This window comes from Poecilia reticulata, linkage group LG5, assembly GCF_000633615.1.
Source record: "Poecilia reticulata strain Guanapo linkage group LG5, Guppy_female_1.0+MT, whole genome shotgun sequence".
Classification (NCBI taxonomy): domain Eukaryota; kingdom Metazoa; phylum Chordata; class Actinopteri; order Cyprinodontiformes; family Poeciliidae; genus Poecilia; species Poecilia reticulata.
Genome location: NC_024335.1, coordinates 10,204,966 through 10,232,925, shown reverse-complemented (window position 1 = coordinate 10,232,925; position 27,960 = coordinate 10,204,966). Strand labels below are relative to the sequence as shown.

The 27,960-nt window shown below is 39.4% G+C and overlaps 1 protein-coding gene across 2 annotated transcripts in view; it reads right to left on the bottom strand.

The window, feature by feature from the left end:
- asic1b (acid-sensing (proton-gated) ion channel 1b) overlaps positions 1–27,960 on the bottom strand; it is a 203,836-nt gene that overhangs the window by 75,672 nt on the left and 100,204 nt on the right. Inside the window, exon 1 of one of the 2 annotated variants that reach the window (XM_008408898.2) lies at positions 691–1,569. The exons of the other annotated variant lie outside the window; for it this stretch is intronic. Coding sequence (XP_008407120.1) covers positions 691–1,362 — 672 coding nt within the window. The 5' untranslated portion in view covers positions 1,363–1,569. Of the gene's footprint in view, positions 1–690; positions 1,570–27,960 lie in introns of those variants that run through there. 2 annotated transcript variants of the gene reach the window in all.

Genomic DNA, 27,960 nt, shown 5'->3' with positions numbered 1-27,960 from the left:
CACACACACACACACACACACACACACACACACACACACACACACACACACACGCACGCACGCACACACAAAAAAAATTACTCAAATAAATTGGGAAGCTGCAAGTTTCATCTCTGACTCTCTTCTTGATTCCTGAACAACAGATTTCCTCAACGCCAGTTTAATTCAATAACTGCTTGCCAACAATTCCCCTATAAGTTACGCTGCTTATGTCGGCTGTTTTTATTATTTACAATCAAGTTTTATTTGTGCAAACACGCTGACTCAAAGAAACATTTTTATTTACAGCTCTGGCTTGGAAATGTGAGTGGATGGTCCCACAGGATTAAACATTTTAATCTGCATTAGTACGATACGTGTCTTTAGAGGGAACACACTGCAGCTCCTTTTAATGGTGGTCTTAACGGCATAAGGGCATTTTAATCAAAAAGAACAAAGGAAATTATCAGTAAAATCAGTTTTTTGCTTCTCTGAATGTTTCTTGGATTATATCCATCAGTCAAACTTCAACAATAAACACGGTGAGGCTTTGGAGCTTGGATCATGCTAAAGTGTTTAAAAAGTTAATTATTCAATTACTCAATAAGGTTATTTGTACAGCACATTTCAGCAACAAAGTGCTTTACATCATGAAATCTGTATAAAACCAACATATAGTCACCAACTGAGAAACATTGCAGTCCTTGTTACCTCTCTGAAGTTCTCCGGGCCACACTCTAACCCCTTGAAGCTGCACTCCAGCAGCATCTCATCGATCCGATGGCGGGTGCGGTTGTAGAACTCATCGAGGCTGAAGCGCGACCCGAGCGGGCGGTCCGGCTCCGGAGCCAGAGGAAATCCCGGCGCCATGCCTTCCTCAAAGCCCAGCAAGGGGCTGGTGAATATCAGGTCGCTGTAGCTCATCTGGGACTTCCGAATGAAGTTGTAATTGCATATGGAGATAGCAGGGAAGGTCTTATTCTTGGCTGACCTCTCATCCAGCATGGTGATGTGGTCGTATTGGCGGTAGTATATAACCCTGTCAGCCACCTGGTATAGGAAAGCGGACAGCGCCATGGTGAAGACCGTTGCCCACAAACCCTGACGGATGCCAAACTTCTTTTCTTCAACAAATATGTGGTTGGCCCCGTGGAGCGAGCAGCCACCGAAGAAAGTGGCCAGGTCGTCGACGTCGCTGGCATCGTCCTCTTCTTCAGCGAAATCATCCTCCTGGTTGGATCTGTCCAGGAAGTCCTGAGAGCCCCTGTCGCTGTAGTCCTGCTTTATGCGCTTGTAGTAGTCGTCAAAACCGTCTTTACCGTACCCTCTGCTGGGCTCGTCATCCGTGGAAAAAGAAATGGTGCACATGATCCGGACCGGCATGGTGGCAGGAGTTAGAGTCAGCTACGTTCAGAGATAAAAGTTCTTGAAAAGTCCCGAAATGCAAGGGTTCTTCTTCTCCTGTTCCTTAAAACAAGTAGGACAAAAAAGTTTGCTATCAAATGTGGAACCAGTCAAAGTCAAACATCATCTGCGAATGAGCTAAGAGGCAAACCGAAGTCTAACACCCTTCATACTCCAGGGTTTGTCCTTGTGATGAGGGGGTGAAGACTCATTCCTTAGAGCGACTTCCAAAGAGGGAAGAAGAAAAATAGAAGAAAAGGAGGGGGAGAAGGAGGAAGACGGGAAAGAACAGGAGACAGTGGTGCTGAGTACGACACAGAATATTCCCATCAGGCCCAGCTACAGGTCATCGAACTGGGGCAGAGTTTCACCATTTACCAGAAAAAAAAGGCTTGACGCAGAGGTATGAGTCTGACTTTAGAGCTGCAGAAGCACTAAAGAGGCTTCTAAATTTCTGCTGATTTTAATGTTCGGACTGTCCGCATTCATCTCAGCATAGTTGTGTAACCAGATCCATGTGATGACATTACAGAACAAACCAGCCACATTTGAATGTGCAAAAAGAAAAAAAAACGAACGCAGATGTTTTTACTGTAAGGGCTTGATCTTCTAATAAACTTTAAGGCAATCCCGGAAATAGGAGCATTAAGTTCAAGCATGATGGCCAGTCATGAGCAAAGCTATTAGGGAGCAAACCGCATGCAGAAAAGTCAAAGAATTTAATCAGCAGTTTCATTTGCTCGATGTTATTTGAATCTAATGGCTCATTTTACCCTCAGATCTAGCTGAAATTACATAACCCCAACATCGCTGCAAGCACTTCTGCGCAAAACAGATTAACTGAAAGCAAATATGTACAAGCAGTGGAGAAGAAAACATCTTAAATGGATCCTCGCATGATTGAATATGGTGATAAATGCAGATTCCCAGAGGTGCTGGTGCTGACTGGGTTATGAAAAGGAAACTTATGAGACTGATCCATCTGTATTGATCCAGTACCATTAGACAAGGTACGAATTATTTTCAGAAACACGATGGTGGTAGAAGATGAAATGCTAGACGCGAATAAAGGGAAAGCTGCCCCCTTTACAATAAAACCTAATGATGGCATATGATACCTCGAAGAATCGGCCATATTAAACCCATACGTTCAATACAAAACACATTATATTTTGTTAATCTTTTAAACCACGGTCTGTCTGGAGGGGGGGTGATGATATCATGAGAGTGTGTGAACGGCTGCAGCTTTAGTCAATATGTGTATAGCTGCAGCTGCGAAGGCTGTTTATCACAGAGCAAACACAACAGTGGAAGAATGGGCTTAATCATGTCATATCTTGGAGCTCGCTCACTCCCTCGCCAACCTGGTGGCCTGCTTATGTATTAGTGATCAGTAGATAGCCTTCAGCGTCCGTCCTGACCTAACAAGAAGGTCACAGGGCTCCCTCAGCTGCAGCCCCAGGGCCTTCAGCTGCATGAATATTAACACATGCTTCCACATCGTGGATGTTTCACAAGGCAGAGAGTTGAAAACTCCACAGTTCAGCGGCTCCCTGTGTCCGTCCGTTTGAGATTTCTAACAATATCTTACTTGCAATGTAAGCAGAGATCGATTAGTACACAAGGCTGTTACAAATATGTTTATTTTGGCATCTATGACAGCAAAAACAATGTTTTCATTCTCACTCTTCTGCCACTTGCAGGTTGTTATCCACAAGGGGGCAACAACGAGCCATCTAATCCTGCAGCCTTCCCTCAGGGTGGAAAACAATTCCTATGATTTTGCATTTGAAAGTTTTGACTGAAATGAAACAATCGATATCAAATGAACTAATAAAAAACCTTGTTATACAGTAACATGTATGAACTATAGAAAAAAAAAAGTTATAATTGCTAAACTTTGATTACTTGGGACCCAGCAATCAGAGATGTGGGCTTTTTAACCAAAACAAAATTATCCAAGCCTTTCAAACAAAAGATGAATATCCCAGTAATTAATGTGAATAGATTAAAATAGCTTCCACACTAAATATGTATATGAAACTTCCTAAAAGCAAAGAACTATCTTTGAAGATAAGAAGAAGAATCTAAATTCTTCTTCTTTTCATAAAACACCGTTCTAACCTAAAACGCTCGCCACAAACAGAAAAAGAAACCATCTTGTGCCGACTGATTTTTAGCTTTCTCGAACAAGAACCACAAACAAACCTCTCCAAACACTTTTGCATTGGGTCAAAAGGTGGCAGTGCTGCGTTAGACTGCAGCCATCGGTCACAGCCACGGCTCGCACCCCCGAGGCCGAGATTTCACCGAGGCCGCGCGCGTTTCGCCATGGTCAGAGAGGAGCGCGGGGCAGATGAGAGGAGGGCTTTAACGCTCCCTTTCAAGTCCCTCTCACCAGCTCCGTTTACAGCCCGGATCGACCTGCCGTTGCCATGGATACATCCAGGCCGTCAGCAAGAGAGGATGCACAAAGCCCATTACTCAGAACATGCTTGCGGTAGTACACGCACACACACACACACACACGCACGCACGCACGTATGCACACACACACAACAAAAACAAACAAACAAAAAAAGAGAGTGTCCATGCACAGAAACGTGTAAACCGACTTTGAGGCCAATTCTGTGTTTTCCTCCTAAATCTGATGAGTTTCAGTTAGAAATGAGGGAAAAAAAGAAAATGTCACCAAAAACAGAGCTCACACACCAGGCAGGGATATTACTAGCTCGGAGGCAGTTTCAATCAATCGTCCATCATTCACGTCCTCAAATCGTTTTTGTGGATTTTCTGCGGGGAAAAACAAGAATCTGAGCCACCCCATTCCCAAAAGACGGGAAGGTAGGTTGAGGAAGAGACCTGCGGAAATTAAACTCAGACAGTTTTTCATGTTCGTCTTCGAAGAGAAGCTGCTGCTATCTGAGCGTCATTCTCAGAAAACATCTCCTGCTGAGCGGAAACAACGTGAAGCGAACAATGACCTGATTATTTAGCTGAGATGTTGTTGCCTACCAACACATTTCTCATTTTAAACACTGCAGAGGTGAGACCCAACTTCATGACCCGGAGCACAATATGGATGACATAACGAGATGGAATTGACCTTCTGTCAGGGAGCAATGAAAGCGGAGTTGTGCTTTGACAAGTCTCAGGAGGGCATCCTGGTACTAGACAGAAAAACAGACTCAAACACAATTGTTGGTGCCCTTCCACTATAAAAAACAAGCCTTTTAGTGGTCCTGCATTTTATTTGTATAAGAATCAGACTTTGCTTTTGATTACTGATTCAGTTGAATATGGAATTTGACTAAACAAATGAGAACAGAAACTAAAAAATATACATTTAGCTTAATTTTGTGACACCTACATTTGCTAACAGGTAGTTTGGTCAAGTCTTCCTGTGAAAACTGCACAAGCAGTCTCAGGTTTGAAGTGTGTCGTCTCCACATTTTTCACATCTTCAGGTTCATTAATCATTTAAGAATTACTTTTTTTTTTTTTTTTACTTTCAGGTATTCGTACCTGCTTTCAGCCAGATCATCAAGTTGGAGGATCAGCTCAGCTTTCTGACACTGGAGTGTATGTTTTACTCCAGGAAGCCTCGATAGTCTCAAGACTTCACTTTCCCCTGCAGAGACTCAATGTTCCTCATACCAGATGCAGCAAAACGCTGCAGTTTCGTCTCATTAGTGGAAAAAATATTCTCCCAAAAACCTTGGGGGTTGTCAATATGAATATTGGTGAACTCCAATCTGGCATTTTTTAAAGGTTTTTCAGCTTGTAACATTTGAATGATTTCTTGGATTTTCCTCCCATCCAAATAATCCATCTGATCAAACTAGACTGATCCAAGCTCTTCCTCTTGAGTTCACATCCTGGACGTTTGGTTCCATCCATCTATCATCCAACGCCTGAATAAGACACTGACGTCTCCTCTGATGGCTGATAGATGGCTGAATATACCTAATTACATCTGTCTCTGTTATGATTTTTGATGCATACCTTAAAACATGCAGAATGTTTATGTGTGGGAAACAATATCGGGAGCAAAACAAAAGAAGGAAAAGAAGAGAGAAAGTTTCTGAAAATGAGAACCGATTTACTCACCTGAAACATCTTCTAGAATCTAGCTGGATGTTAATATCACTGATACTGAAGAAAAATCAGCCAGTCCAAATTGTTGCCTGCAGTATCTAATCATCCCAAACTCCATACATCATATAAAGTGCAAGTGGGAGGAATCCAGGTTATTGAGAGGGGATTTTCCCAACAGCGGTGCATGCTGCATTCAGGTGCAGCTCGTACAAATAGATTCCCTCAAAACAACCCTAACACTGAGCGCAGTGTTATTTAAATATTTCTAAACATTAAAGCTGACTGTTTGTTACATCTATTGTTCCAGGCAATGGTTTTGGCTGCTTATGCCTCTTTTATTCACTGAAGAAAATCAAGACACATTTTCAATCAGTTTTATACCGCGCAGTTTTAAAATATATTTCAGATTTATTTCAAAGTTAAAAGAAGTCTACATAAATTGTAGAGTTATCTAAATTAGTTTTTTTGATAACAGTTTTAGGGTAAAACGATTCCACAGTGAACAATAATTAAAATAACTTTGGCAGATTTGAAAAATCAAAAAGGTTTCTCACTGGAAACCAGTGAATCGAACTGGTGGATGGGAGACCTTGTTCTGGCCAGCAGGAAATGTTTCAGAAGGATTTAATTGTGATGCAAATCAAAGTCAAAGACGACTTCAAATATTTGTTCATATGCAGGCGAGCCGCAGGAGGTGATGGATGCTGAATCTCAAGTGGTGCTGATATTTATGACACACTTGAAATTCACACTATGTGGCCGAAGGTAGCTGATGAGAACAAGCACTTCGCAGCCTGACGAGTGCATCTTGTGTCTAAAAAAAGTAAACAGACTGAATAACATACAAATACGTCAATGTTTTTTAAGGTCAGTGCAATTAGTGCTGCACAGATGCTAGGAACGGCGTTCCAGCGGTGATAGACAGCAGGAATCAGTGGAGACATGATACGCTTGGTTTTCCGATCGATAAAATCCATAAAAGCAAAGACCTGCTCTGAACGCAGGAGGAGCTCCTCTTCCTGTCAGGTATGATTGACGCTCCAAATGTAAACAGAGCTGGGTCAGAGGAAGAATAAAAGCTCTGTGATTGGTTCTGCCCTGCTGCATTACATAGCCGTGTCAGCAGCCTTTTGAATGTGTTTATCTCTTGGACTGAGCCATTACCCCAACAGTGAGGCCCTCATCCATCCTCTGACTTTCTTTCCCACTTATCAGAGCCCACCTTTAGTTGAACTGTATTTGATTCCTCCTTGAGTTTAGCTCCTATAATTTCTCTCCTTTATCAATGAACTGAATCACTGAGTCACTGAATGGTGAAAGTGTCAAGAGAAACCGAGCAGAACTGCTAAAATGTGTAATTTCTATAAAGCCCTTTCATCAACTGGGTCTCATAATCACACAAGCAACCCTAAAACTAGGACTCATGATTCTGAGCTTGCATTTAAAACCTCGATTAGCATCAGTTCATAAATACAGACGCATACTCTGCAATCTCTCTCCAGATGCTGACACTTAATCAATCTGCTCCAAGCCCTTTTAATAGTCAGTAGGGCAGATCCTTTTGGGGGTTTTCACCATCATCTTACATTTAGATTCATATTAGAAGATTTGCTGAGGTTTTCCCCAGCTCAGACGTAAAGTCTCTGTCTGACAGAAAAACCTGATGATTGTGGCATTCTTCGTATATTGTAGAGTAGTGACTCTTCTCAGAGTAATTTTCATCAGTTGCAGAACAAATATCATGCTGAAACTGATGTCCTCGTTCCATTATTGCATGTCTGCCTTGCAATAGCACTCCATAATCACTGGCTCCGTTTGACACTCTGGACCAGGGGTGTCAAACTCATTTTCATTTCGGGCCACACCAACATCATGTGCAGAATGTATTAATAAATCTATATTTTGACAAACTGTTACGTATTATAGCCTTTTCTGCATTCTGTTTGTACTTCTTAAGATTAAACTATATTTAATATCTTTTCATGTTGATGTAATTTAGCAATATTCAATCAATCAATCAATCAATCAATCAATCAATCAATCAATCAATCAATCAATCAATCAATCAATCAATCAAATTGTATTTGTATAGCACATTTCAGCAGCAAGGCATTTCAAAGTGCTTTACATAATTAAAATAAAAACAAAAATAATCAGTGAGAAAGAGAGAGATTAAAAAAAATAAAAAAACAAAAAACATTACATCATTAAAACGTCGAAAAGAAAGAAGAAGAAATTAAAAACATTAAAGACATAAAAACATGGAAGACATCAAAACCCACTCTAACCCTAATTTAGCCATAAGCAACTCTAAACAGGTGAGTTTTAAGTTGAGATTTAAAGGCTCTCAGTGTTTCAGCTGTTTTACAGTTTTCTGGAAGTTTGTTCCAAATCTGTGGTGCATAGAAACTGAATGCTGCTTCTCCTCGTCTGGTTCTGGTTCTGGGGATGCAGAGCAGAACCAGAACCAGAACCAGAAGATCTGAGGGGTCTAGACGGTTGGTACAACAATAACAGATCTTTAATATATTGTGGTGCTAAACCGTTCAGAGATTTATAAACTAACATCAATATTTTAAAGTCTATTCTCTGAGCTACAGGGAGCCAGTGGAGGGACTTTAAAACTGGTGTTATGTCTCTATCTTCCTGGTTTTAGTGAGAACCCGAGCAGCAGCATTCTGGATCAGCTGCAGCTGTTTGATTGATTTATTAGTCAGACCTGTGAAGACGCTGTTGCAGGAATCAATGCGGCTAAAGATAAACGCATGGATGAGTTTCTCTAGATCGTGCTGAGACATCAGTCCTCTAACCCTGGAGATGTTCTTCAGGTGATAGAAGGCCGACTTTGTGACTGTCTTAATGTGGCTCTGAAGGTTCAGGTCAGAGTCCATCACTACTCCCAGGTTTCGGGCCTGATCGCTGGTTTTTAGTTGTAATAACTGAAGCTGTGCATTGATTCTAGTTCGCTCATCTTTAAGTCCAAAGATAATAACTTCATTGGGCTGATTAAATAATATTTAAACCCATAACTTTTATCTTGAAGTTCTATTCCTGTGACTTGTGTTTGGCACATGTGGTCTAGAAGGTGTCATTTAATCTCCAGTTAAGTATTTTGAGAACAAAATAACTAAAAAAAAATGTTTGGATGATTCAATAACATTATAGATTTTTTAATCAGGACCAGGAGTCGCGTTAATCAAACATTTTCTGTCTTTGACCCGTTTTTTTAAACAGTGATAGGAAAATCTGAAGACTATTCGACATTTAGACAGATTGCAATTCACACACCTGACCACTTGGGGCAGACATTTTCATCTTTGATTAAAAAAATAAACATTTTATTTGTGGAACATCTCTGATCTGGGGCATCTATTCGGGAGTGCATTAAAGAGTTATGGACAGGAGAGTCTGGTGGTGCAGCTTTTTTATTATTAATATTATTTAACCAGATATGTTGATTGAGAATAAATTCTCATTTTCAACAACAATCTGTTCAGAAAACATTAAAATAACTTCCAACAGAAAAGCTGAATCACTGCTGCAGGATTTCCTGTTGCTAAAATGAGGAAATCACTTGTTCAGAGAGTCTTGACGACTTCTGATCACATCAATTGTTCCCTGATTTCAAAACTTTGGCTAAAGTGGTGCTTGTATTTCCAGTCTCCAGAGTGGTTTGTATTTTTCACCCTCCAGTCACACTAACCCAAAGAGTTTTTTTATTTCTGAAAAGGTTACTTACTTAGTGCTCCAACATGTCCTTTTAGGATCTAATCGGTTTTATTGGCTGAGATTAGTAACGCAGTGTCTGCCAATTAGAACTCAATACATTTAATCAACAGTAAATGTTTCAAAGGCTTTATGTGAGGTCATCTTACCCTCCTTAATTGATCCAGAATGTAGTCGATAGAAGGTTTAGGTATCAAAAAGATACGTTTGTATTTTGTAAAAGCTTCAGTTGAAGCTTTCTGTATTTGTAATGAGTGATGAATATATCTGAGTACATTTCGTGGGCATGTTTGTTCATGTCATGCAGCCCATCTGGACATTTCCAGAAGCTTCTTCGCAGGAGTGCATCTGTTAACTTTTGATGAAACACCAACTTTGAAAGCTTCCGTATTTCTCGGGAAAAACTTTTGAAAAATACCTCCTGTTTATCCAAAGGAGCTGAAACACATGACACATTTTCTGTAGACTTCATAGACAAATTGGGATTTTTTAAACAAACCCTTATTCATTTACACTTCGCTTTCAAAGGATGTAAACCAGTGGTCCCCAAACTTTTTCCTGTGAGGGCCACATAACTTTTCCCTTCTCTGGTGGGGGGCCGGAGTCAGTTTGTAACAGACAAAGAGTTTAACGTTCATCACCTGCGCTGACGGAAATTTTTGACGGGGGACAGGTGGGGCCGTTTCTTGATTGATTTTTACCCAGAAAGCACATGGGCAAAAACCGTTAGTGAAACGGTCACTGGGACTGACTAGTATATGTTCCATTAAGGGAAAATAACCTTAACATATGAATTCCTCATATGTTAACATAAAGGCTCGTTTTGAAGTATAAGCTGCTACTTACAGGCATTGCTTCGGTTCATAACAAACACGCGTGTTCATCTGCTCTACCGCTAGCAAACCACCGTACTGATTAAATAACATAAAAGTCAAGCAGTTCCCAAAAAGTCCAACAGATGGCAGCAATGCGCCATGCAAAACAAAACACCCACAGTTTACAGGACACACTTCCTGCTACAGAGCCCTCTGGTGGTTGAAGAAAAATCCACATATAAACCAGAAAATACAATATATTAAAAAAAATCTGAACGCTCTCTGGTATTGGTCAGGGGGCCAGACCAAATGTGGAGGCGGGCCGGATCCGGTTCGCGGGCCGTAGTTTGGGGACCACTGATGTAAACCGTTCTGAAGGTCTTTCAAAGTTTTTCCCGTCGATCTTGGCTGCTTTTTCACATATTTTCTGCCCAGTTCTTATTCCTGACCTTGCCTGCATATTGTGCAGTATGTGTGCTTCAGTTTTAAATGCACCATTTTAGTATAAAACTCACAAAAGAGAAACATGTCTTGATTCATGAAAGAGCGAGTGTGGGCAGGTAGGTAGTATTTTCATTATTCCATTGTGCATCTTTTGTGTAACCTCTGGAGACTATTGTGTGAAAAAAGAAGTTTTCATACAGGAGAGCCTTCCTGTCGAAAGGTATTGGTACAAATAACTTACAACATTTAATTTAATCCTGAAGTTATATTTTAAATTTGAAATCAAACTGAATAACTGGCTACTTATAGAAAACCCAAACCAGAAGTCAACCAATCAACAGGCAAATTGCATGTAATTGTCTTTATGTTATTGTCTGTATTCACTTCCACTGTCGTTGTCTTTTATTCATCACCCAAACAAAGAAGTTGAAGAAATTGAGGGTAAACAAAGATTTTAAGCACCTTTGTCATATTGCCACTTATACCAGTCATGATAACAAAATACCATTAACCTTAGCTGCTGGAGTCGGCAGCTAAAACCTGCCACCAGCACTGCTGAGCTGGAACACACATATTTGCTTTAATCAAGGCTGGAGGGCAAATAAAAACACAGATAATGAGGAACACGTCAGAGTTGGACACAAACACAATCAGCACACCGTTAGATGTGAGCACACACACACACACACGCACACACACACACACACACACATTTTATGAAGGCAGTCGATGTTTTCAGTGAAGCGTTTTCAAAAACATTAGCCCCAACTTGTGTGAAAGCTACTTTATCACTGCTAAAAAAAAAAAAAAATCATTTCAAACATCAAACATTTTGTCCCGTCGCCGTATTTCAGCGGATAATGGACTACCAGCTGAGGCCACGTCCTGCTGCTGTCTGCCGACAGAAAACCACACATAAACTTATGATTGGAAGCACCTTGTTCATCTCACGTCAGCGTTGATCGGAGAAAGGGTGGAGCTGATTAAGGGATGGTGAAATAAAAGGAAAACATTGACAGAGCTGAAACAGTGGGAGAGGCAGAGGCTGGGAGCCGGATGCCTGAGCCTGAATCTATTTGTCATGCCAGATAAGATGACAAACGCTCCAAGGGGGAGTTTATAACTAGATTATTTAGAGTACCTCGATTTATTTGCAGTACCTATGAGAGCCGGCTCTCATAGGGACCTACTTATCACTGTTTGAAACACGATTGGATGTTGTTCATTTGCTAAGCTGGTTATATTGAATCTTTGACGTTAAAAATGTCAGGAATATGGATAGTTTGTGCCATCTGTCCATCCATCCTACTGCAACATTTCCACAGTAGTGGAGAAAGAAGACTTTAAAAAAAAACATTTTTATTTGAGGAATCATTAATACATTTGTTTTGCTTTTAATAATAGTTGAAGGTGCAATTATATTGTCTAGGTTTGTATGGATTCCAGTTACACACATATTGGTATATGAAAGACAAATCATCTTAACATTTAGGTCAGAATTAAATGGTCAAACAGTTAAGCTAAAATACCACAAGAAGACAAATAAAGCTCTTTGATAAGGACCAATCACATTTCCAAACAACAATTTCATTCATCTTATTTAGATCACACAAATTTTATATTTAATTTTCTTCTTCTAGGAGTTTTGCATCTTCAACAAAAAAATAAAGCCCAAATCTCCTGAAATTTCTGGTCCATTACATTTTTTAAGAATAATTTTTTTTACTGCATAACTTCCTTGATGATGTCATCCCTGTGAGTGTTTTCTTCTTAAAATGTTACTGCAAGAAAAGCAGTCATACAAAATTAAAGAATTGGCATAATGACGACGAAGGAACACTTTGAATTTACATTCAGAGTGAAAGTTTCAGAAATAAGGTAAAATTCAGGGCAAGGAACCAATTATGTGATAAAAGTAGAGAGGAAAATAGAGGAAGATTTCTTCTTTCTCACATAAATCATGACTGTGGTATTACAATGGTGTCTTACTACACTGACAGAGTCAAATTAGTATCTCCATTATTATGAGTTTCTCCCTTTATCAGTCGTTCTGATTCCAAATTCAAAACTCGGTCTTAGTAGGTCTTAATATTCAAATGGCAGTGTCACGTTTCAAGAGATATGTTTATAATTCTGATAGTTTAAAAATAAATAAATAAAAATTGCAGTTAAAGTTCGAACATCTGGGCTTATCAGGTCCTTTTGTGAAATCACTGCGATGGGTCCGTTCGTCTCTGCCGGTTTTGTTTTGGTCTTATTTACGGAACCACTAAATAAAACATTTTTCATTTCCCTTACAACTCAGCTGAGTGTCTGAATTTCATATCTGCTAAAAGTATGGATTTTCTTTGCTGATGTTTTCATTATTCATTGAACGAACTGTTGTTTTACCGTATGAACTCAGAAAAAGCAAACCGAACCCCTGAACATCTAGAAATCTGCAGATAACTTTTACCAGGAATGTGTTTAGGAGGTTGTGTTTCTCCACTTCAGCTCGTTTTGGATGGTGCATTTTATGCTTACAGATCACAAGATATCTAGTAAGACACCAATTAAGTAATTAACTTGTCCATGTGACAAACCCTAAAAACAAGTTTTCTAAAAAAAAAATAATAATGTTAAATCCTAGAGAATTTCTGATCTTTATGCATAAAAAATGAGTTAAAATGCAGCATTTACAAAAAACTAGTAAAATATGTCTCTTCCTTATATCAGTGTCCAAAAAATTGTTTAAAGCTTTGCTTTCAATGGCTATTCTTAGTGGTTTTATGAAATAAACAGTACAGCAATCAGCCTTAAAATGATTGTCTTCACATTAAGAAGAAACTTAAAAGCTCTGCATCAACGTGAGGTTTTCAAATTCACACAGCAGATGAAGCCATTTCCTGTTTTTTTAAGGTTTATTTTATACAGAGATGACAAAAGCCTTTCAGTTTCAAAAGCAGAGTCCGAATCTGTTCCAAGATATACGTTCAGCATATCTGTGTTTAAAGCCTGATGGAGAAAATTCCCTCAGTGTGGATAAGCTAAAGGTGTTTTCTTCATAAAGGGAAGGGTTGCAGGAGATGATTAAGACTTATTTTTGGTCCATTATAAGACAGGAAAAGCTTCATATGCTGACTCAATTTTTTAATAAACAGGTTTCAAGTACATAGGATCCATGGATGGAAATAAAGCAAATAAACAGAGTATTTTTAATAAGGTTCACATTTATCATTTATCATGTGAGTTTCCATTCTAAAAGGAATGGAAGGGATTTATTTTAAGATTGTGATTATTAGTGGATACCACAAAAATCATGTTAATTACATTTTAAATCTAAACATAGTGGATATCCTCACTGTTAAACGGTGATCAGAACCTTCAGCGTTCAATAAATTAAAGTGATCTTTCATTGTTTGCATTTACTTTCTCAGGGTTTACATGACGGAAAGATTAGGGAGCCATCAACTAGTAAAGATTAGGATCAGCAAAGGTCCCGACAGGAGCTCACTGTAAGAGATTTACCATTTTCACATCCCAAATAAGGCCCCGCCGACTGATTAGAGGAGGGCAAAATCAATACAGCCTCTTCGTTCCCATGCTCAGACGGAGCACAAGGCGCTAAAAGAGGGTCAATGATTTAGCACATCTCTCGCTCTAATAAATTAATAAACATGAGAGCCGCGCTGTGCTGTGGCATCTATGGCGTTTACATCAGAGAGGTGAGAATGATGGGGAAAGTTAATTCGACCCGAACTGAACGATGGAAGGTCACTTCTATTTCGTTGCGCTCGAGTAAACTCCTCCTCGCTTCCAGTTTTCTTCTCCTGCCATCTCATTTTGAAGCTTTCCTAGGAAATATTTGCAAATGTGTGATCATTAATCCAGACGAGGGACATTTCTGTTGCATTTTCTCCATACCAAGTGTTGGACTACAACTCACGTGAACACAACTTTCCGGTTTTTGCATTCACTAACTTGCAGTCTCTTGAGGAATACAGATTAAAAAAATAATATGTGAGGATTTAGAAGTGCAAAAGGTAGGGGGGTTGAAGGGGGGGGGAAGAAAAAAAAATCAAATCTAAGAATTAGAAACAGCAGTAGATGCAGAAAAAACCCACATGGTGCCTACGCCAACAAGAGGCAGTCATTAAACAATGTCCCGAGGAGGTTCAGTGACAGATTTAAGTAGTTTGGTATTAAAGCACCATGCCCAATTTACAAACCAGATGATATTTGCATCAGAGGCAGAGAAGTTGCAGGGTGAAAACACAGCTTAGGGAGGGAAAATATCTTCTGCTATCAGACTGATAAGGACAGCACTACTTGCAACTTTAATTCAGCTGGTTTTTCATTCGCCTGTTTAGTAAGCTCCTTATACTGTTTGTCTTCCCCTGAATAATGGATCTACCAGGCTAAAACCGGTCATGTATTTACACTTTTGTCAGAGGTTTTGTTTACTTTCAGCTCACAAAAATTTGTGTTAACTGCACCAAGCATTGTAAATGTGACTGCAGTCATGTAAATCTTTCCGTAAATGTATGGAGCCCCAGTCATCTTTGATAAATGTTCTGGATCGCTACCTGACTACATGATATCAATTCATGGGGGAAAAAAAAACAAAGCACGGTCGTTCTGCACAGGGAGTCTCGGTTCATTAGGACTCAGTGCTGAGAAAGCAGGATTTTATAGCATGAAACTGGCTTCAGTTAGCTAATATATAAACCCAACCAAGCAAAAACCAAAAATCTGGCCGAGGAGGCTAAGCTAGCATTCAGTCTAGCCGCCCCATTCAGCCCATCCTTTCCACCCTCCCTGAATCAAATGACTGTAATTTAGCTCAGTGATAGTGCAAGCCTCTGCATTTTCAGCTCCATCTCATTTCTTCTGCTGAACATTAAAGTCCACTGTTTAAATGTTAAATGGTGCCATTATACCTCCGGCTAATGAGCGAATCTTGAACATTTGTTTGGTTGAAAATACATCTAAATGACACCTGAATTGTTCATATGATGTTTCTTGGTGTCTTTGTAAAGTCGCCTTGAGTGAAATGAAAGATGCTTCTAAATAAAATGTATTATCATAATTAGTAGTCTAGAAAAAAAGCGGCATTTACTCTTAAGATGAACTTTTAAATACATTTTTAGACATCAAATCATTCAGGTAAATAACTTGACAGCTAACAAGGCTACAAGAGCATTAGCATGCATGAGCGCTTGTGTGAGTCAATGGAGGCTGGAAATTATGATTCATTTGAAATCCTGTGACAAATCTGAATTCAAATCTGTCCAGTGTGGTATCCTGCAGGCACGTCTTTGTCAAGGCTTTGTCATCTTTGTGTTGCAAGCGCTGCTCTTATCTCAGTAAGCAAACAAGCTGCAAAAGCATGTTGGCTGTGATATGCTAATAGTCCACAGGCAGCTTATGCGTCAGTTCATGCTGACCAATTGTCAGTTTTCTTTTACAAATACGAATCTCCCTGTGCACCACATGATCCACAGCACCTAAATCCACTTTTTGGATGTGAAAAACTTTGTTTTCATCAGTCAGCACGGTGCAAATATGTAAATCTGTCTCTGTGCACAGCATTTTCTCTTCATTTCCATCTCACAAATGAACACAAACACTGACTGGCAGTTATAATTTAAAAAAAAAAAAGGGAGAAGATTGTCCAAACTGAATCAAATCTCAAGGTAATTGTACTTTCTGAAATTTTGAACAATCTTGGTTGTGGCTAAAATAAATATTGTATAGTTGTGTGTGTGATATCTCATTTCAGTGAGAAGAATTATACTGCTCTATCTAAAAGAGACACTTAACTTGCATCTATGACTCAGAGGGTGATGCAAATGAATCTAAATGTCACAACACTCTTGAGTCGATCTTTGGCTGTCAAAAATGCCTTTCTGTAAAATATGAACACAATTTATTAGGAACAACAAACACAGAAATACTGAAATGTTAAGACTATCCATAACTAGAGCTGGAAATGTTCTTAATACAATCAGGTGCAGCGTAAATGAAATGAAATGTAATCATTTCTCATTTCCTTTTAGTTCTAAATGTCTGAAAATAGACAAAGTATCTGAGTGAATAGTAGCTAAAACATATTTTATTTCACTTCTACCTTTTCTACTTTAACAACAAAGCTGACTTTGAGTATATTGAAACTTTCTCATTCAAAGCCTACTTGTTTTTAAAAGGAGAATAACAAAACAAGTCATTTTATGGCATTTTAATATACCAAGTGCCATATGTTGCCTTTTTTCCCCAAATAAACTATTTTTGCATTGCAGGTTCACCTAACAGTGTGAAGGTTAGCTAGCTTTCTCTCAGTGTCAGTGGGAGATGGAGCCTGGATGATGGGGGCCACATTTTTGGGGTCCGTTGTGCCGCTGCCACTGTTGCCTTGCAGCAAAACAGTCCTGGGTTCGAATCCCAGCTCACAGTCTTTCTGCATGGAGTTTGTTCTCCCTCAGCATGTTTGGGTTCTCAGTGAATGTCATGAGAAAGCAGTGATAATGTTGCAACTTTGACTTTAGCTTTGAGCCAAAATAAAGAAATGAAAAAGTAAGTTCACAGATTCTTTGAAGCTGCTCTCCACTTATTTCATTCATGACTTTTTTGTTTTTAAGTTTCTGAACTTTGCCTGTTTGTTTTGTATAAATGTGTCTCATTTCCTAGCAAACCTTCATCCAATCATCCAAAAGGGCATCATGGAAAATAAATATTGCAATATTGCAATATGAAAAGAGCCTTAGCAGCATCCCACTTATTAATTACACTGGACTAGAAAAACAAAGCCAGATCACTGCAAAAACACAAAATCTTACTTAGTATTTTTGTCGTGCAAATATCTCAGCGTGATTTAATTAATACAAAACGTACAACTTTTCAGCAGGATAAAGGAGCTCGTTTAAATTCAATTAATCCTTAATATTTATTTATAAAAAGTACTAGTTCTGCTGGCAGATTATTTCACTTTTAAAAAGACATTTTCCCATATTATAAGTGAAATAATCGGACAGTGGAACCTGTACTTTTTTTAAATCAATATTGAGGAATAAAATATAAAAAAATAAGCTCCTATATCTCGCTTAAAAGTTACTTATAAATTAATTAACTTGGGTGTATTAAGATACTTGATAAGATTGTGTGTTTTTGCAGCATTAGAATAATAAATGAAACCAAAATCCAGTCGATGAAGCATATCTCGTTGTCAAACATTAAACATGACATTTATAATTTACTTTATTTCATTTGGCCAACGCAAAAGCGACAACAAACCATCAGATATCTCAAAACAAAACATCTTTTTCCATGTCAGGAAGTGGTGCAAAGGAAAGTAAAAGACTGTGATTAAACACAAACAGAGTAATTGATATTCCTTGCAGGACCTTGAGGCTCTGCCAAAAGAGAGATGGGGTAAGATGGAGAAGAGGAGAAAAACGGAAATGTATTACTCAACGTCAGTAATGACCATAAACATATAAATCACAGGGAACTGAGGCCGTTACTGGGAAAATGAATCAGGCGCTGCTATAAGGAGGGGGATGGAGAGTTGAGGTGAGCGCATGAGGAATGAAGGCAACAACGACTCAACTGCAAAAGTGGAGGAAAGACGGAAAACTCAAAGAAAAGAGCACTGCAGGGGGCTGGGTTCATTTCACAATCCCCATCATGTCTTTGTGGAGGGTTTGGTTAATAAACCCTGCTGGATGCTCGATACTTTAACAATCCTGTTGCATTTCCAGTTAAAAATGCTTCTTCACACTCATCTTCATCAGTTCGCTGATAATCAAGGCAACAGTCACAGCAGCTGAACGCCACAACTCCCACAGATGTCAGTGCAGCCAATCAATTTGACCCACAGCGATTCATTCATGATTAGCTGGCTTTAAAAATAAATCAGAAGCCTGACGGATCACAGTGACTTTGTCTTTATTCACCCGATGAAACAGCGACACATACAAGCTGTGTGGTCGTCCTACACAGCCCCTCCCATGTTCTGTCGGTTCACTTTATGCTAGCAGGGTTTTAGGTCTCTTTACAATTATGATATCCGATACCATTTTCAATTTAATGTGACTGCTTCCTCTTTACTTTCCAAAAATATTTAAACCCCACAAACCTTTTCGGTAACACTTTATTTGAAGGGGTGTGCATGAGACTGACGTGACATTGTCATAAACATGACATATCACCTGTCATGAACATGAAGGAGTCTTTATGAATGTTTATGACTGTTGTCATGAAGTGTCATTCGGTAAATTATGACACTTTTAATGCAAAGTTGCTCTAAAAGTTGCATTAAAAGTCCATTAAAAATGCCAATTTTGCATGATTTTGTAAATAACGACAATTTAATGCAAAGTTAGCGTTTTTAATGGATTTTCATGCAACGTTTAGGGCAACTTTGCATTAAAAGTGTCATTATTTACCTCCCTTTCCCATATGCCTTTCCAGTATTGTCACAGTCTTTGCATGTAGCCCCTCTGACTAGGATTACTTGAGTAGTAGCATTCCAACAGATCCATGTTTTCATCTCTCGCCCATTTCCGTCTTGTTCCAGTAGCCCACTTTTCATCAGGGTGCTCTGGTCCCCCAGCACCTGACGCAGACCTTGTTTGACCGGGCGACGTCTGAGCCGGCATGTCGTGCTTATTTGTGTCTCTCATGGTATGAGGTAGGCTATATAGCTCCAAGGGTCTTGCCTAAGGACCCACACTGACAGCTCAATGTCACCGTTGTAGCCGTTTGCCCCAGCCCTCAGCCTGGCCTCAAACCCGGGTCTCCCGGGTGGAAGACTGGTGACTTACCTATTGAGCTATACAGTCAGCTACTGTATAGCTACTGTATAGGTGCTGGAAGTACCATCATGGGAGGACAAGCCCCTACATGGGATGTACCACCGACAAATAACTGAAGTGGCTGATGTCAGGAAAACCTACCAATGGCTGGAGAAAGCTGGACTCAAGGACAGCACAGAGGCACTCATCCTGGCCGCCCAGGAACAGGCCCTAAACACCAGAGCAATAGAGGCTCAGATCTACCACACCAGACAAGACCCAAGGTGTAGGTTGTGCAAGGAGGCCCCTGAGACAGTCCAGCACATAATAGCAGGGTGCAAGATGCTGGCAGGGAAAGCATACATGGAACGACATAACCAAGTGGCGGGCATAGTGTACAGGAACATCTGTGCAGAATATGGACTGGAAGCCCCGAGATCAAAGTGGGGAACACCCCCAAAAGTGGTGGAGAATGACCGAGCTAAGATCCTGTGGGACTTCCAGATCCAGACAGACAAGATGGTAATGGCGAACCAACCGGACATTGTGGTGGTGGATAAAGAACAGAGGAAAGCCGTTGTGGTGGATGTAGCAATACCAAGTGACTACAACATCAGRAAAAAGGAGCATGAGAAATTGGAGAAGTACCAGGGCCTCAGGGAGGAACTGGAAAAGACCTGGAAGGTGAAGACCACAGTGGTGCCTGTGGTCATCGGGGCCCTCGGGGCAGTCACCCCCAAACTGGAGCAGTGGCTHAAACAGATCCCAGGAACAACATCAGACATCACAGTCCAGAAATGTGCAGTTCTAGGCACAGCCAAGATACTGCGCAGAACCCTCAAGCTCCCAGGCCTCTGGTAGAGGACCCGAGCTCAGAGGATGAAACAGACCACCCGCGGAGGGTGAGAAGGGAAAATTTTTTTTTATATTTTATATATATATATATATATATATAACTTTTTTTTTTTAGACGAACAACATGATTTCTCTAAATTGTAAAACACAGGATAGTGAAAAATTGTTTTATGTTTTTATTTTTCAATGAAGGATCAGAAAAAGCAGTGCACAAGTCAAAGTTGTGCAATAGGTTAGCTACTTTAACTTTAGCATTATCAGAGTAAGAGCACTGAAGAAATGTATGCCACACTTTTCAGTTTTATATTTATTCTTATTTTTAAAGATTTATCCTTTTCCTTTCACTTCAAAAATGTGCAATACTTTGTGTTTGCCTGTCATTTAAAATAAAACATATCTGGAGTGTAAATTAGATTTTTTCAAGCATGTTTTGTGAAACCCTTGAATCTCCCATGGCAACCATTCTAGGATGCCTAAATAGTTTCTCAAACAAAGCTCCTCTTAGGAAGCCATGGTGTCATTTGCAAAATCACATTTCTTTTAAGTCATTTTTGACTTTGACAGCATTTTTAACATAACTGAAAACTTTATTGTGCTTTTAAACGCAGATAATACAGATTTAATTATCAGATATTTTCAACAGTAACATTTCTTCTTCATCCAATATTCAGTTCCTCCATCGTCTCGTTTTGTCTCATGCTTTGTTTCGTCTTTGTATCCTTGTCCTCACCTTCAATAATTTGACTCAAAGAAGCCAACAAAGGATTTGCTTTAAGCATCTTAGCGACATTTCAAGCACCAATCAAGCAGAGAGACCGATTCATGAAGGATGTGCTGCCGACAAGCAGCGCCATATGTATCTGAGTGGAACGATACAGTGATCTGAGGCATCTCAAAGAGAAATCCCCCAGAGAAAAGCTGCGACCAGCTAAAAATACCAGCAAGAAAGGGAAAAAAAAAACCCCACCATGCTTCCAGCTTGAAGGTCTTTTCAGATGTTGACAGTTGATATGACGAGTGTCGGACAAGAAGATTTCTGCTGCCGTTTCAAAATGCTGAAAGCTAAACGGCGTTCAGCTGAACACGTACAGCGGTGAAGTACACCCACCTCACATTCCAGGGTTTTATTTACTTTCTACTTCAGGGGTTTTAGCTCTGCCAGCTAAAAACTGCCATTCTGGAGTATTAATGACATGGTAGAGCCGGTGATGGAATATTTGTAGACTTGTGGCGACGATTAAATAATTTTACAACCTGGGAAGGAGATGATTGTTAATAAGGTGTTGCGTCTTTTAAATATATAGCTGTAATTACTATGGATTGATGGTTTTAATGGCTCAGGGGGAATCTTGTAGTGTCTCTGTGTTAAAAAGAATCCATGTTTCAAAAGTGACAAAAAAAAGTAGCATCTAATACCGTATAGGAAGTTTTTCAAGAAACTTTTTGTTGAAATATAAATAAAGTTATTTTATCCTATCTGTCCCCAATTCAGCTTTGTGTTCATTTTTTAACCCCCACCCCTCATGTCACCCTGTTAAACTGTATTTTTTTTTTTTAACAAGAAGCATTTCCATAAGAATAAGTAATATAACGGTTACGGTAATAATCAAAAGGTGAAATGGCAGCATTCTGATTTTAGGTGTAAAAAAATATAGCCTGTGAAGAATGAAGTCGACTTTAATGGATACATAATGAACTGCATTTACACAGCAATTAGATAATGATACATTAACAAGTATGTTAACATTTAGTTGGAAATGCTAATGTATGCCTGATCATCTTTAATGATGTTGCATTAGATAAGGCGGGCATGTGGCTGGAAGACATTTTCTGTGAACTTACACTGGCTGAGATGTTTCATTTTTTTCCCCAAACATCAAAACAATAAAGTTTTATGTTCACTATCTGGCAAAGGAAAAGTCAGCAGTTGGTTTTAGCTAAGCAGATAGGAAAGAACCTCCTATTGGACCAATACTGCAACTAAGGAAGCATAAATCTGGAACTCTGGAGTAATGGAAGATGGTCATGTGATCTGAGGAGACCAGCTGGTGATGGCCCAGTCAAAGTAAGAGGAGAGGCAGATAAGTGATGCACCCATCATGCCTAGTGTCCGGTGTATCAGCCTGCAGTGCTATGATCTGCAGCTGGTCAGGTCCAGGTTCAGCATCATTATGAGGTCAGCCGACTACATGAATGTACTAAATGACCAAGTTATTCCATCAATGGACTTTTTTCATCCCCTGGTGGCACGGCGATACTCCAAGATGACAGCGCCAGGACTCATCGGGCTCAGAATGAGGAAGAGGAGCTCTGGGAGGAGGAGACATCATTTTCACACATGGGTCGACTTTGCACACTGGTCCGACTCTCCAGTCATCAATAAAAGATCTTAATGAAAAATTAATGAAACACTGGATGGAAATAAATCTTGTGACACTGCAGAGGCTTATTGAAGCAACGCATGAACGCACGGCGTAATCAAAGCAAGAGGCGGTAAAACAGCACAGTAAAGGGCGTCACCTTAACTTTGAGTATTTCTGTGTTTCTGTACTAAGTTAGCTAATTTCTTCATCATGCCACTTCTGACCACCTTCACTGCTCTTGTATTTCTTTTATCTCTGCACCTCTGCACACACACACACACACATGCACTTTAATTTGAACTACACCCCAGGGATGCAGCTCTCTCATGTGATTGAGAATGGACCATTCACAGTTGTTTTTTTTCCCTCACACAGATTGTGTTAGATCCGTTTCCCCCCCCCATCTTTTCCAGTTGTTGTTTTTAATGGAAAGCCCCCTGTGGCCTAACTTCCTCATGAGCAGTCATGTGCAGCAGTGCATCAGAACCACACCTGCATCTCCATTCGACCCATTCAGAACCTATAAACTCTCCAGCCGGCCCGTCGCTCCGCCACAACTTTCTAACTGCAGGTGATGGAGGACAGTTATGTCTTGTAATTGTGATTGCTTGCAAATTTACATGGGAACAAGCACTTACAGATGAAGTGTTACTTAAAGTAGTTTACACTTTCAAGAAGCCCACAGAGTGTATGCTTTATATTCAAGGCATGGCTGAGCAGAAACTTTCCGGTGAGCACTTCCAAACAAATCAAACCCACAGATCCTCGCTGCTCTGCTCCTAGATAGCGACATGAGTGGAAATGTAAGTGAGTGGAATGTGCTGATGTACTTTTACAAGATTAGAGCCTGTGAGGAAGATAAACCTAATCCATGTTAGCGCGGCAAGAAACATGATCAACAAGCCAAAAAACATTTTATTTTCAAGGCAAATTACAGTAGAAAAGTAAGAAAAATTCCACTTCTGTTTTTGGTTAATTAGATTGTCATTTGAGAATCAAAAATCCTGAACTTGAAAGCTCATTTCTTAATTCTTGTCAGTCTCTCTTGTCTTATAGGCTCCCTTGAGGTGACACCTATGATTAATAATGAACCAAACTCTTATAGCAACATAGTTTGCTCTTAAATGAAAGTTAAAGAAACTGAATAGTCAGTGAATCTGCTAGCACCAGTGGTTTTTTATCTCCAAAATGCATTTAGCAGAATTTATGATTATGGCCACCACCAGTGACCATTTAAAAACCATACAGGTTGCAAACTCTCATAAAAAGCTGTTATTCACAGATAATCTTATAAAATGTCTTCCTGCCCTGAGGACATAATCATAAAAGTTAAGGCTGCATTGTGGTAGGTAATAAAATCAGAATAAACTTGTTTACGTGCTGAAGAAAATTCCTCGGATCATTTCTGGTCGTCGCCAGCTGGTGGGACGGAAACGTTTCTGGTACCGTCTCTGTGAGGCGGCATGTCAGCGGCAGTGTTTTGATCTTCAATATGCAAATAAACACGTTACTGCATGCCACAATTCTAATTTCTATAATGATGTTATAATTAAATTCAAGCTTCCAATTACATGAATGAAGAACAATCATTACTATAATTGAGCGTTCTGTCTGCTTTTAACACAGGAGTCAATCAACATGGAGTTTATATATGATGTTGGGTTCACAATACGAGATCAGATGAGTTTTAAAAAATAACTTTTTTCAACTGTTTTGACTCGTTAACAGCAAAATTTACAACTATGAAACAAAACTCACCCATGAAAATCGTTTTTGACTGGAGGAGGGGAGAAACAGAGTTTAAATTTGGAGCGTTTGCTTGACCAACAACAGGATGGCTACACTGAGTCTGTCCATCTTTAGTTCTAAAAATAATTTCACGTGTAGAAGCTGATATTGATGCAGCGCAGCTTCTCCCGTTGTCCCACACCGTCAGCTTGTTTTTCAAAAAGTAACTGCTGAGTAAGATAACGACCGATCGACTGGTGAGGACGGAAATGTTCCGCAAAAAAAGGCAAGTGTCCTAAAATTAACAGCATCCTATTTACAAATTACAAACTCTTTCCTGGGATCTGTAATCGGTAGGGTTGTGGTGACATCTCATGGTAAAATGTCACAATATTTTAAATGAAAAAGAAATCTGTCCTGGAAGGCCAGCATGTGATGTCCAGAGAAATAAATGTAAGCTGTTACATTTATGTGACTGGACATGAAGATGTCCAGTGATTAAGTCTTAAGCTTTAAGCTTGACATGCTGGTGCATCTTTAAAACACTAAAAAAGCAGTTAATAAAGGGTTATTTTACATTTAATCGAATAAAAGTAAATATTTGACAGATCACATGGTTTTAACTAAATTTCTGTTCAGTATAATATCATTTTAAATGTCTTAGCAAATGAGTTATTGCAATACATGTTTTGCCATTTCATCACCAGGAATATTTCAAGTTTTATTTGCTAAGTCAATGCAAAGGACTTAGCAAAAGCTATCGTTTCAACGAGAGCTTCAGCACCGCAAGGCGTCGAACAGCAGTGTATGGTAATATTTCCTCACACTGCTAATACACGTCTTGTCTTTTCCTCCAACAAGTTTAGGTTTTGGTTTTTTCCACAGAGTCCTCAAAATGTTGCAACATTAAGAATTTGAACATGGCACAAACTTCTGCAGTTATAATTTATCTTAAAGAAATGGACAGGTATGCAACATGTAAGGATGTCAGAAAGACACCAGATGACGTTCAACCTTTATGCTGTAAGGAAGCTGTGATAAAACACCACCATGTCGCCCTCAGTCAATGTCTTAGCCTGCAGTATTTTCCAACAACTTATGGTTAACAGAGGTATAATTATGTAGTTAACACAGAAGCTTCTTCACTTTTAAAACTGAACAAACCTGTAATGTGCTCGCTGCTTGTTTCTCTGCTTTAAAGGCTTCTTTCCTTTGAAACTTTCACTTTTCTGAGTCACAGAAATAGAGAGGAGTAATTTGAGGCCTTCTTACCTAAAGGCGTCTCCACATGTGAAAGTTTCCATCACGTTAGCAGTACTTACTTTGGATTTCACAGTAATGACAAGAAATTTAAAACAGATTAAGTCAGATCAGCATCTGGGGTTACAGAGTCTAACACAAACTTAAATGAGTCATTTTAGAGTTGAGAAAGTCAATTAGTTCACTTGTAAACTTCGCACCACCTAAGATCAAAAAGACATTTCAGAGTTACAGATAATGTTTTATTAATTCCTAGGAGTTTTTCCTCTCCTCATTGAGCACCTTCCTCATTGCACATTAACATTATTATACAGCTTAGGTGGAGAAAATCTACTTCTAAATGAAGCGCCGAAGCTCCTCGCTGGAATTAAACATAGACTCATCCCTACCTTTGCATTGGTGTAATGATGGCAGCTACATTAGCTAGGGACAGATTCTCCAGATTGCTTTGGAAGGGTATGGAAATGAGGCTCTGTGCTACTTAGCTCACTCTTTCTTTGATGTGCAATATCACAAACAGGTCTGCTAGTGTTTTATTACAGCTGGCACAGAGAGACAGAGAGAGGGAGCTGTGAAGAGATATCTCTGACAAACTGCGTTTTTGGGGGGCTGCAGAGCAGGCAGTTACCTACTTGATAGGCATTATGCTTTTAAGCTTCTCCTTTATACATTTTTAGAATAAATACTTCTGACAGACTTCATAATGTGGCGGTGTAGCCTTTGGGTGTTTGAACAAACCTTAGAAGAAAAAGATTGATCAATTATGTAAAAAAATAATACAAAGCGCAAACTTTCTTTACAGCAGAAAACACCAAAAGCATTAGATCAAGATGATATATGTTATTTCCATAAACAAAAGCTTTCTCTTGGGTACAAGCCCTACCCATTCAATCAGGGACAGGTGTCTCTAGAAGTACTGTCACACTGAAAAGACTAATTTGCTCTCCTGTGAAGGCCAATTAAGCAGAAGAGTGATGACTCCCTGCGTGCAAGATGTTTTACTCCCATCCTCCAGGAAGCGCTTCATGTTGCACGTCTTTATTGACCAGCAGCTCAGACACCAGCGATTGCCTCGACAGGCTGGACTGCATTACATATTTTGGGAAGAAGGGAAAATAACTGCAGCTCCAGCAGATGCCCTTGGTAACAAAACCCTCTGGGCAGATAGCATCAGGGTTGGGAGCAGGAGAGGGATGGGGAATGAAAAATCAAAGTGATAAAAGACTGGAACTGTTGGGGAGGTCATTGAAGCTTAAGACATATAAGCATAGAATTTTTTTATGCTAATTTGACTACATCAGAAAAGACAGTAGTTTTCGTTTTTAGGCTGTTTTTTTAAAAAAAAAGTTTTATTTTTAAAAAACCAGACTGCAAAAACAAAAATATGTATATTATGTATGTTTGCAAACAAACATAGAACCACAGCAGCAGTCCTATAAGCTGGAGGAAGGCCCAAATCCTTTTGCCTGTATAAGCTCCTCTAAGCCCTGACCCTCCGATTCGGGCAGCAGCATTTTATGCGTGAAAATGGCTTAGAGGCCTGTCAGGCTGGCAGGTTATGCAAACTGAAGCTCAGAATTAACTCGATAAACACGGTGAACTGAAACTATTCGAAATTACTGGTCAAGTTTTCTAAAAAAGTGCTTCAGGACAGCAGTATGTGGGTTGTCGAGTATAAAAATGCATTGTACGTGTGTTTAAATGTGAAGAAATGAGGGGCATTTTGTCACAAATCAAGCCCTGGACTCACATTTTGAATAATGCATCTGTATTGAGACTAAAGGTGTAAAATTAGCAGAACTTCTGCGTTACCTCATGGTGACAACACCATGTGGTTTCATTTTATATTTTCATATTGATGAACCCGAGTTTCAAATGTTTTGCCCCCATGCATAGTAAATCTGTGCAGTAATACTGCACATTACTGTTGGTTTAACAGTAAAATGCTGCTATTAATTTAACAGTATGCTCCTTTTTGTGTCATTCTTAGTTGTGTTTTATCGGGTGTGTCGCAACAACCACCATCCAGCAACACAAACATCCTCAACCAGTGTTGACTGAAGCTGTTGTACAACTTTAAGACAAGATGTGCGAAAACATATTAGCTCTTGCACAAGCATAGAGATGGCAGCTCTCCAAAGTAAACAATAAATAATGTAAACACTACAAACTAAAGTTGACTGATTAGTCAATTCATACAATTATTTTTTCATATTCTAGGCTTGTCAATAACAATAAATAATAAGGCCTTTCAGACAGAGATGAACATGGAACATGAGGCAATAGCTGGTAGATTTAAATGCCTTAGTGGCAGCTATGGTGGGCAGTTTCACGTTTTAGCTGTACTTGTAGTTTTTCCTGTTGTAAGACCAGATTTAACTCATCAGAAATGCCACCTGGAAACTGTTAGGAAGGAATCTGTGGCTTGAACTTACAGGTTGACATAAGTTTGTGGATCCACACGTTCAGGCTTCAATCTTCCTAGATACATTGCAAGGACACCAGCTGCCTGTTTTA